The sequence below is a fragment of the Zalophus californianus genome, chromosome 5, assembly GCF_009762305.2.
Source record: "Zalophus californianus isolate mZalCal1 chromosome 5, mZalCal1.pri.v2, whole genome shotgun sequence".
In the NCBI taxonomy this organism is placed as follows: Eukaryota; Metazoa; Chordata; class Mammalia; order Carnivora; family Otariidae; genus Zalophus; species Zalophus californianus.
In genome coordinates this window covers 93,189,990-93,202,262 of record NC_045599.1, presented here as the reverse complement: position 1 = coordinate 93,202,262, position 12,273 = coordinate 93,189,990, and the positions used below count along the sequence as shown (strand labels likewise).

At 41.0% G+C, this 12,273-nt stretch overlaps 1 protein-coding gene across 8 annotated transcripts in view; it reads right to left on the bottom strand.

Annotated features, from left to right (window-relative positions):
- Window positions 1-10,180, bottom strand: part of FBXW11 (F-box and WD repeat domain containing 11) — a 122,221-nt gene extending 112,041 nt beyond the window's left edge. For 5 of the 8 annotated variants that reach the window (XM_027605307.2, XM_027605310.2, XM_027605312.2 and 2 more), the window contains exon 1: window positions 9,987-10,180. In XM_027605307.2, the coding sequence (XP_027461108.1) occupies window positions 9,987-10,031 (45 nt within the window). In that variant the 5' untranslated portion in view covers window positions 10,032-10,180. Of the gene's footprint in view, window positions 1-1,104; window positions 1,267-9,986 lie in introns of all 8 variants that reach the window. The other 3 variants (XM_027605311.2, XM_027605315.2, XM_027605314.2) reach the window with 1 other exon arrangement.
- Window positions 10,181-12,273: the final 2,093 nt, after the last annotated feature.

The window sequence follows — 12,273 nt, the reverse complement described above, 5'->3', positions numbered from 1 at the left end:
AAAAAAAGTCATGTTTTCAAGAGAGTTGCCAGACAATATCTTACTTGTAAGGCTAACAAATCACAGATCAAAAGAAGTCCACATAATAAACTACTGAGCTATTTAAATAACCAACAAAAACTAAGGAGGAACTGAGAAGATACAGGTTCGAGTTCACTAGAGCAAGTGATACTTCCCTGTATAAACCATGTTTTGACATTTAAATGCATTGCCTCTCTTATACTCCCTAAGTTACCTTTATGTTCACTTGATGAACTGACTGAAGATCTAATTTCTTCACCAAGCAGAAAGAGCACCAGATATAAAAATACCATGCCAAACAATGATCTATCATGTGTTTTCCTGGTGGAAACCCATCATAGAAAACCACACCTTGCTCTTGCAGATGGGCAATTTGAAAATCCAGAAGCTGAAGTACAAACTTCAGCAAATGCAGTCACATGGAGAGAGCCGGAACTTTGGAAACATAAAGAATCAAGCCTAAAGCTTGGCTTTGCCATTTACTAGCTGTATGCCCCCAGGCAACTTGCACTTACTTAATGCTTATGAGCTTCATTTCACTAACAATAAAATATAAGGTAAAGCATGTGCCAACTGAGTAAGAAATTATGTAAAGAGCCTCTAACAGTGCCTGGCACTTAGCAGACGCTCAATAAACAGTTACTACAGTAAGTAAATCTTCCTGAGAAGGACCTCCAAGAGTCCCAAGAATAAAAACACCACTACTTTACATGGTAACTACAAAAACTATTTTGACCAGGTATTAGCTATAAATCATGAGATAACAACTTAAAATGATCACCTGTTGTCCATATTTTATAAGCTATTCCCCAAATTTCCCTTGTTTACTGTATTTCCTGTTTGACTGTAACTATAAACCAATTGGGCCTACAATAAAAATAACTGCACTTCTTACACTAAAACAAAGTGTCTACTAGCAATTCTTCCACAGACACCTTCACTAATCCATCCCAAACATGAACACTATATCTAAATAACATTTCTTCCTTTCTCTATCAATAGAAAAAAGTAAAGAAATTTTCTTTAAGTTTCTTTTAATGAGTTGAGTTCCACATAACAAAACAATACAGGGTAATTGCTTACCTGGACAATATTTTGTACTTCAGATCCACCAATCCAGAATGAATGGGGGTATTCCCTTTCAGACTAGTCTGAGAAAAGACAGCAGTCAAGCAGCTTCCAAGATTCTTTCCGTTTACTGTATCCAGCTTTCTTCAATAAAATCCCAAACATGCACTTCGGTAACTGTTGAAAGACAGAAAGCAATCCATACACCCACCATGGCACCAGCGGCAAAGGACAGCCACCAAGAAATGGTCAATGGAGTGGTGGATCTGAGGCACAGAAAAAAAGTTACAACCCCTGAGTCAGCTATTTGGGATAAAAGTTCTGGAGCAGTATTCCTCACCTCTGTGCTGACAAAAGGATAAGAAATTCTATATGGCAAAGAAGGAAACATCCCTAGTATTAATTTTTACTCATGATAAATTATGCAATTCCAAATGAGAGCAGCTAAAAACTTACTCTATTATCCACATAAATTGTCTCAGACCGTTCAGCTACAATGAACTTCCTTATCCATTTTCTAAGACAGCTCCTCCACCATTACTAAAAATATCACCCAAAATTAATGATATGAGAGGGCTCAACTATCTCCCAGTAAAGATATTTAGGCACCTGGCAAGAAATCTTTTGGTTTGCTACATATAAGACATCAAATCTACACATTATACAAATCTTCAACCCTCACCTGAAATATAGGATGGTTTAAAACACATGGCATAATTTTAAGAGTAAACTTCTGATTCATTAAAGGCCAATCCCCCACAATGGCCAGTGATTGGGTAAACTAAGGAAAATTATTAAAAAAAAAAAACACTAATAAACAATTTACTATATGACACCTTTAAGTCCATAAGCCCAGTCCACACATTATATCAACATTCTTTTACTACCATACCAACTTTTCCATTAGCCTGCAAATACATAAACAAAATATAAGGGAGAGAGAAAAAAAAGCATTCAACGGGATAACAAAGATAAAAATTTGAGGAGTCAAAAGATTGTTAACTTACTTGCACATAAATTGCCTACTTCCTCAATTACCACCCTACTGCCAAAATGTTCCTGCAGTAATTAATACCTACCTTTATTTAAGGAATACTAATGTGCCAGGCCCTTTACATTTGTTACTTATATTTAATTCTCAAAAAAAAAAAAAAGATGAGAAGAAATAACTTGCCCCAAGTCCTACATCTACTAAGTGGTAGAGACCATGCCCTTTCCACTGAGCACTGCAGCCTGCCAAGTCTAAGGATCAGAAAGGCCATGATTCCTGGGGCAGAAGAAACTGAGCTTTACTCTCAAAGGTCCTGAGTTAATTAACGTCAGAATGGAGAAGTACAAAAATTCCCAAGAATAAATAGTTCAGCCTAGCCTAAAATACAACTAAACCAGTTAAACCATCCTGAAAGGGCTCTCTCTCCATATCTTGGCACTTAAAAAAGCATTTCCTTAACAGAGGCATGCAATTCTGAGGCTCACAATATTAATGATAAGACACATTATAATGTTCAAGTAAGTCTTTGTGTTTAGCATCAAAGACTGTGTCTGTGACAAAGAATCTCAAATCCAGTTGAAATGGAGGAATTCCAATATTTGTCAATAAATAATAGTCCACAGGCAGTAACTAAAGATGTTCTGATCTATCACATCATAGGTAAAGCAATGGGAGTGACTGAAATACCAGTCTATGATTAGCCTCACCATAACAATCATATGGAAGTATCCTAATACCCACAACTTAAAAGAGCTCACATAAGTAAAATCTCAAGCAAAGAATGAGTGCTCAAGCTTCTCCCATTAAGTGATACTACCCTGAAGCCCAAGAATCAACTGGAAACCCAGTTTTGATAAAAGCAGCTAGTGAGCTATGGCTAGTAGCTAACTCCTGAAAGAATACACTCTGCTTTTCAAAGTATAACTTACTGCTATAACCAAAATGCTGAGCAATTATAGCAAAACACAACCACAGCCTGACTAATGGACTCATTTCTGAACCTCTTGAATCACCAAGCCTTTTCCTGTATTACTATGTTAATTTTCTTCTCTTCCCTTCAAATATTTACTGAATGCCTAATTGGTGGCAGGCCTTATGCTAGAGCTACAAAGATTAATAGAAGCCAGACCAGGAGGTTAAAGACTGAGTTCTTCCTGTTCTCTGCCCCCCCCTTTTTTTTGAGTCTCCCAAGTGATCATTTCACAGAACCAAAATATATTTTATTATTCCAAAACTGGTTAAGCGGTCTCAATTTAACTCTTTAAAAAAATAAAAATTAAAAATGACTCAAGTTCCTTTTTCTCAACAGCAGAGCTCTAACTTAATTTTTCTTCTGTGGATCTGAGGCAAGTATTAGAATGGTTTCCTATATTCATTACAATTATTATATTTAACCATCTCTCTACTCACAGACTTTTTTTTCCCATTTTACATGTTAATATCCCATTGTTTCTACTTCACAGCTTTCCATTCTGTGGTCTTCATTGTTGACTAACCCTAAGAGGGAATTTCCTAAAAATGCTTCCTGCTGACATCATAGAACTCTGCAATCTTTGAATTTTGTGAAAACAAAAATAAGATCCAGGTTAGAGATACCCTACTGGACGGTCAGGTCTTCCTGGTTTGTCTCTCATTTGCCTACAAAGACAAACTTCCTGTTAGGCAATTGTGATCAGCAGAACCTTAACTGAAGCTAACAAGCACATTCCTGACCAACAGGTTTTTTTTTTCCCCCCCTTTGTCAATTAATTCAATGAATAACGATACAACTCAGGAGGAAATCTTGTATAATACTCACTGCTTATTGTGTTAAAGGTCGAGCTTTGCTAAAACAAGAATAAGAACTCAAAAATCCTAATTTCCTCATCAAAACTAAACCGATCAAACATAATGCTCGATGTTAATACGAACTAATCACCAGTCCCCTGTCCCCTTCCTACCTTCTATAAACAGAGTTGGGTGAGTTCTGTCTGTAGGTAGAGTACAGGTCTAATTATGCCTAACTGGCAATTCTTAGTAATTGTAACACTACTTCCACTTCCCAAATTTCCAAAGATAATACTGATTCTGTAAAATTTCACCATTTCCCCTAAAGATACCTCATTAAACAGAGAGCTGAAAGCAACTCAATGTCAGGCCTCTGTAAAGCTTCACAAATAAATACATGAACAACTAAGGGGTAAAAATTAAAACACCATCTGCCTTGACTGTGCTTCACAAAACCCAGTCCCCGTACTTGCGGGGAAGTTAGTACGGCAAGCAGTTGCTGAGACAAGCGTCTGCAAGGTGTTTTCACATACCTCTCTGCCATAATCCTCCCAACAACTTGGAGCAAAACCTACACTTTCTTATTTTTACGGATAATGAAATCATAGCACAGAAAGGTTAACTTTCTTAAGGTCACACAGCCAGCAGGTGACAGGGCTAAGATATAAACTCGGGTGCTTCCCTCTAAAGCCCTTAACCTTGCTGCTAAATCATGTTTTTCTAAGGTAGAATCCTCAGAACTTACTGGCTCTTTGGCAAGTTCACATCAACATATATAAAAAGGAATTTCGTTTCCTCAATACTTTGCTATCAACCACTCTCTGGAATGTATATAAATCAATCTGCTATGTGTAAGTCTGTAAATAGTGATTTTGAAATGTCTATGGATGTCTGTGTACCACACACCATCCTCCTCTTCTGCTTTATCAGCCTTTTTCCTCTATTCATCTACACCTTTGTCTTAAAGTTATCAAAAGGAAATCTTAAAAACATTTCACAGCATGAAAAAAAAATCACCTCACATTAAGTCAATGTATCTATTGCACACCCAAGTGCTAAGAATCATGAAGGATTCAAAAGACAATACAGCCTCTGGAAGGAAAATTCAGACAGGATCACAAGCTTTTATGATACACAGAAGGGTATGGTAAGTCCCATAAGAGTTAGGAATAGATTATTATGAGAATTAGTGATACAGGTGAGAATTACCATACAGACAGACAGCAATAATGCACGTCAACAATCAACAGGAAAATTCAACTCAACGTTTACTGAACATGTACCGTAAGAAGGCACTGAGAGTTTATCATTCAATAGGGGACACAAACAGGAAACTATAATACGAACCCAGAATATGCTAAGCGCCACCAGATAAATACAGAGTGCCAGAATTCGTTCATTTGACAGTAAACATCATGTAGGCAGTGCTATAAAAATAAAATGGCATGTGCCACCATAAGGTAAACTGACATCAAAAGAGTTAGCATCTAAATTGTGTTTTGAGGAGACAATCTCCGTGCAGGTGCAAGAGAGAACTGCTGAGATTTGACCTAAGCCAATTTGGCCAACTATTAGGTCCCTCTAGTAAACATCAGTAGCCTTCAATACATAGACTTGGTCAGTTACTATCAGTGCTGACGGAAAAAATAAAATAGTGTGAGCAAAATCTGAAGAACCCTGGTCCGCTGTTTGGCTGAAATACAGAATAAGTGAGTAATGTGAGAAGAAAGGAGTCTCGAATTGAAATTACTAGGACTTGAAATGCTTTCTTTCCCTTAAAGTGTAAATACCACCAGGTGGAACCCAGGAACCTCAGAGCGCAAAACTCAGGATCAAACAGCACTACTCAGAGGGATATACAGTTGACCCTTGAACAACATGGGAGATTAAGGACACTGACCCCCCACATAACAGAAAATCTGCATATAACTTTTGACTCCCCAGAAACTTAACTACCTAAGAGCCTACTGTTGATTGGAAACCTTATCAATAATATAACCAGGTGACTAACACACAGTTTATATTTTGTATGTATCATATATTGTATTCTTACATAAAGCTAAAGAAAATATTAAGACAATCATAAAGAATAGAAAATACACTTACAGTACTATCCTACTAGAAAAAAAAAAAGGTATATAAGTGGATCCACACAATTCAAACCCATGTCGTTGAAGGGTCAAGTGGCTGTATGTGCTGCTCTGTGAACCTATGCAATGGCCTAGTGATTTTCCTGTGCCAGCTGTTTTCCGGTTAGAGCAGTCAAGAGACAGGGGTACCAAGACACGTGCACAGGATCATGTTTGTCCTCGTCAATTCTGAAGGGACATCTAACCTACTCCAAACCAGAAGCAAAATTGATATATCTGAGCCACAGCCCCTTGAGGCAGGCAAATGAGTCTATAAATACCTATGCAGTTTATTTCATTCAGATCCTACTTAAACCTTTGTATACTTAATCTGCATTTAGTAAATCAGCACAAGCTTAGGAGTAGATAAGGATAAGTGATAGCGACAAACTAAGATCCAATTTCTTAAAAGAGTCTAAATCCTACTTACTCCACTCAGAAAACCAGTGACAGGAAGGGGGGAAAAATCCAAAGAGAAAAAAAGAGAAAAATTTTCCATAACTTCACTTCTCCTTTGCCTTGTGGCCTGCCTATACTTCAACAGCTCTAAAACACAACACTGACATCTGACCTTCTTAATAAGGTCCAACGTATTTTACCTGTATTACTAAATTCAACAAGTAATACAGCCACTTAGAGACAACACAAAAGGAAGATGAGTCACTTAAGGTCACTTAGCAAAGAGGGGAACCAACCAACAGCCAGCAATAGAGTATAAACTGTCCACTAATTTGTGTTTGGGGGAGGGGGATGGGCATGCTCTCACACCCATAGAGGAAGCAGGGTTACCTTTCCTAACCTTGAACATCAATTTCTGCTATCTTCTAATAAGGAAAACTTACCATCTTTCTCTTCCAATTAGCAGCTGTGTGAGTGCTTTCTAGTAATGAGGGCCGAACATCAGCTCATATTCCTAATTCAAGCATTGATAAACATCATGTGATACATAATGCAGTTTTCCTTCTTTCCAGTGAAGTCCATCACAATAGACATAGCCTTGTAAACTTTGTATACTTCCAACTGGATTACTACTTTTCTACCTCATTAATAATAATGCTCATTCTACCAAAGTCAGAAATTTCAAAAACAGTCCCACAAACTAGGTACAATACTGGTCCAAGATAAGGCCATGAAAGTCATTTGGTGGTTAAATTATTTACCATCAGCAATTATAAATTCAGTTGTCTTCATCAAGAGTTTATAGTCTATATTCAAGACTGAACCCGATGAGGTGCGTCAATTGGAGAAGCACTCTTTGTGGACCGGGCCTGAGGCAAAAGTAGGAGTCACAAGGGGAATGAGGAGGGCATATTTTGGAGATTTAATTATTAGGCTATCACCAGCTTTATTTCTTAGTAAACTAAAAAAAGTACAAGAAAAAAAAGAAAAAGAATCAAATCAGAGGAAGTGGAAGGATGAAGATTAACAAGTTGGAGATAATCAAAAAGCCTATTTCCTGTCTTTAATATAGCTCTTTCTAGAATATCAAATGAAAGTTACCCTGTTAACCATTAAGTACCAAACTGGTACAGGCAGCACAATCACAAATATTTGAGTAGTGAAGCTGACTCATAAAAATCTAAAAATATTTCATGCTTAAGGCTTTCAACATACCATCAGTTTATCCCATTCCTCTCTCTCAATTATGTTATTTTGAAACCAATGTAAAAAGTATTTTTAACCTAGTTTTGGAAACTGTAATTAAAATGCAGTGAATACAGAGAGCCACATGCAATTAGATTTTAAGGCATTATCATTCCTACATTCAATCCTGGATTTACTAAATCATTTGTTAAATACCTGTGCTATCTACTACACTAAAATAAATACATACACAGTTATGAAAAGGGTTGCCTAAGAGTCTTAACTGGGTATCCCTTTGAGAGAATATCAAAATCCGTATATGAAAACCCATTTCAAAATTGATCTTTTTGTTAAATTTTCTGAGAATCTCAGTTTATAATGTCCTTGAAAGGCTGAAATATCTTTTCAGATCATAAACAAGTAAAATCATGTACAATTAAAACTTTTTTAAAGTTATGAGCATGGGAAACCAATAAATTTAGGCCAGAGATTTTTTTTTACCATACAATCAAAAATACTGAATGAATTACATTGTACTTCTTCTAATTCTTTTGAAAATAAAGACATTTTATTTTTTAAAAGAATGGCAATGGAAGGAGCACAGAACAGCCAATTTCAGAGGCACCAAGTTACAACTTTTCAATGTGAAGTACTCCTTCAGTTGTGAGGACATGTATTGTAGATCCGTAAGAATATGTACTATATATGGAATTCCAATAAGAGATTTTACCAAAATAACCCACTACAAAATTTCTAGAACATCAGAGGCTTTGCTACAATAATAGTTTGATAAATTATACTGAAAAGGAAAAATTACTTAATAATGAAAAGCAAATAAAAACTCACACAATATCCTTTAAAAAGCAAGCACATATGTCTGCACACAAAGCAGAAACGACCAAAGCTTTTTTTTTTTCTTCTAGTTTTAAAAGAATACTGGAGAAGTCTAGTTCTGTGAATTATGCAAAGGACAGCAAATATTAAGCTGTGTGTTTATGCCACTGTACTTCCATTTTTAAAACATGCATCTCAACTCCCCAGACACCATCATCCACAGAAACCATGCAGCTATCCAACAGACTTTCAGTGTCACCGTTTATTATTTATAGCATTAAATGGGGGAAGTGGCTCTGATGTCACCGACCCTACCCAGTGGAATCACTGACTCAATAAACATTTTCACACTGGAGAAATCTGGCTAGGAAAACATTATGCTGGGTTAAGTAGATTCTTTCACCTTTCCTCTCAACCCAGGGGTAGAGGCTGTTACTGTGTTAGGAGAGATACAAAGAAACTGTCAAGGTTTCCACAGGAAGAAACCCTGGGCATGTCCATTTGCTGAGGTAAAGACTTCCTCCTCCCAACTCTCCAGAGCCCGGTTTGATTTCCCCAACGCTCAAATTGGCAGGTAATAGCTGCCATGTTTCTTTTCTTCCACCAAATCATCCACCAAGCAGCAAATTCTTCGCTTCTAATAGCCACTCTCTGATAGTTCTATTTCTAAAAACCCCTTCCGGCTCCAAGTCGTAAAACGGAAAGCGGTTGGGGTATCCGTAGGACCGGGGAGTCTGGCATGGCTACCAATGGTTTGTAATAGAAAAGTGATCGCTTCCCCAGGGGCCTAGGATTCTCTACCCCCCCCCCTTTTTTTTAGTAAGAAAGAACTGGCGGCAGTGATGAAAAGCCCCCCTCCCCCATTTTCCCAAAGCAACGCTGGAAAACACGAAGTTACGGTTTCCCTTTCCTGGAAGATGGAATCCAGAGTACCTGGGGCCTTGCTATGCAAACATCCCTCACCGCGGAGTAGGAAACCCTTTGTCCGAGAAGCCGGACACCACAGGGGCCCGGGAAAGAGGCCCCTTATCCGTCACAGCCTCAAACCCCAGAGCTCCCCACCTCCACCCCAGTAGGGCCTACCCCGGAATCCACACACCCCTACGTTGAGGAGAGGGTGCTGAGACCCCTACTAGGATGCGGAGACCGAGGCCCTGATCGATCTCCTCCGTACCCCCCCCTCCCACCACCATCTCATTCGGCCTGAGTGGGGTTTCCAAGAGCGGTGCAGGCCTGGCCCGGAGAAATACGGGGGGAAAATCCCCTTCTAAGAGAAGGAGAATGAGATGCTAGAGCGAGTGTGAGCTAAGGCCACAGCATAATCGAGCGAGGGTCCTTCGAGAGATGGGCCCGGATATAGGGCAGAGGGAGGAAGGAGAACCGAGGAGCATGGAGGGGGCCGGGCCAGGTCCGGCCTGAGATCTCCAGGGATCCGGAGCAACCGCGCCGGCCCCGAGGCCAGGAAAGCTGGGGCCCAGGTCCCGGCCAAGGCGGCGGGGAAGGGCCAGGGCCCGCCTCGCGCCGGACGTTGAGGTGGGCAGGCCCGCCCGGGGCCGGACGGACGGAAGAACGGTCCAGCGGGCCGCACTCACCATGAGCTCGATGGTCTTGTCCTCAATCACCGAGTCGGGCTCCATGGCGGCCCCGGCGGCCCCGCCTCGCTCTCCCCGCGCAGCAGCGAACGGCCCGGGCGGAGGAGGCGACGGCGGAGGCGGCAGAAGCGGAGGCGGCTATCGTACCCACTCTAGCTGCCAGCCCGCCCGGGCCGCCGGCAGCTCCGCCCTCCCCCTCGGCGAACGCAGTACGCAGACCGAGGACTACAGCTCCCAGCAGGCGCCGGGGGCCCCGCAGAGCGTTGTGGGAACGAGAAGTCAACACCAGGCTAATCTCTCTTGGCAGTCCGAAGCTGAATTCTGAGCAAAAGTAGCACTGCACTGTGATTGTGGGACGTGCAAACCTAAAGAATTAAGGGCTCCCTCAAAATAGGGCCTGGGGAACTCCACGACTACATGTCCCAGAAAGCCCTGCGCGCGGGTTCTCCTTCCGGCTAGTTTCTCCTGACTTCCTGGCAGCCCCAGGCGACTGAGACCGGGACGGAAACTCAGAGGTAACTCTTCACTCGTCAGAGATCCAGAGTGTGAGACCGATTTCCGCACATGCGCAGTCGATGCTGCAGTGCCTAGTCGACGTCTAGGTAGCGGCGCTGGGGGTCCGTGAGCGTCTGGTGCTAGGGACAGATGATGAAGACAGGTGGGTTCTAGATGCGTTAGGAGGACTTGGGGCTCGGGTGTGGGAGGGGCAACAAGCGAGAGAAGCTCGGGCAAGGAAGAGGTTCTGAGAGTATGGGCATCCCAGAAGTGAGGGGTTTGGAAATTTCGTTGGGGAAAGTGGGTTTATGGAGATGAACTGTGGTGCTGTCTGTATGCACCACGAACTGGGAGGAGCTGACAGATGAAAGGGAGCCTGTGTATATTGAGCCCCTCTTATTCATTCGTTCAGAATATATTTATTTTTTAAACTTCCAACCTCTGCCAGGTACCAGCCTAGGCACTGGGAATCAGCTCCGATTCTAGTGGTGGGAAAACAGACATTAACCAAAAGAGAAGGCGCTAAGAAAGATCGCAGCTGGAGACTCCTAGTGAATTCTGCCTTCAGCTCTGTGTGAACTTTGTCAGATCTATTAGTGCCCGCTAACCAAAGACCACCAGGTACATACTGATTGAACAAGTTGAGTTTATTACTGGTTACAGTGAGGAAGAATACCCACCATGAGAAATTATAGGCGTCTGGGTAAGAGTTGTTACGTGTTTTGGGAGAGGGTTTAAGGAAATGGGGCTTTACTCTGGATTAGATGCTGTCAGGAAGTGGGGGTAATTCTATGATTGAGCATCTCAATCATGCCTGGAACAAGGGACCAGTAGATTGAGGCTGAAGCTATAATTGCTAAAGAAACAGGAACCCCTCATCAGTATGGGGGATGTTCGGTCATTTTTTGTGGCTTGGACATTGTTCGTGACTTATCTGCGTTCAGATATAATTAAGGAGTGATCTTATTTCTGTCTTGATCTATCCACAGTCAGAGAATGGCCCCATTTGATGTTTACATTCTGTGAAATTCTGTTCAACAGGAGAGCACAAGGCCTACCTAAGAGGGCCATCTATCATCTAGTAACATTACAGCTTGGATAATTGTACCAGGCCAGCTTCCAAATATCAGAGACTGCTTTTCTCTTTCTCTAGTGTTTTGAATTCTCTGCACCTGTCAAGTGAGGGGACTTAATGACCTAGAAATCTTTCCATTTCTAAGGATCAAGTTATTACAGTAATTTGTATGCATGCAAGGCACAGTGTAAGTTCCACGCTGATAGAGTTTGAAGTTTCGTTGTCCTTATCTGGTGCTTTCCACCAAAAGAATTAAAAGAAAAGCAATAGGAAGAAAGAGCACAGAATTGGAAAGTTATTGCCACTAACTTGCTGTCTGAATTTCACCAGGCCCCTTCCGCTTCCTGGGCCTTGGTTAGTAAAACAGGAGTTAGAATAAATGACCTCTGTTTCAGTTATATGGTGTATCATAATAAGCCATGCCCAAGACTTAGTAGCTTAAAATAACAGTGGTTTATTTTTACAATTGTGTGGGTTGACTGAACACAGCTGGGCACACATAGTATACTGAGGTTACTCATGAGACTGCAATCAGCTGGGAGCTCATCAAAATGGCTTCTCATCCTCTAGGGCCTCTCTTCTTCACCTGGTGTCTTACTCAAGCTTCTGCATGGTGACTGGCTTCCAAGAAGACAAGCCCCAATGAGCAAATGATTATCAAGCCTTCGGTCGCACCATGCTTGCTAATGTCCCATTGGCCAGAGCAAGTCATACAAC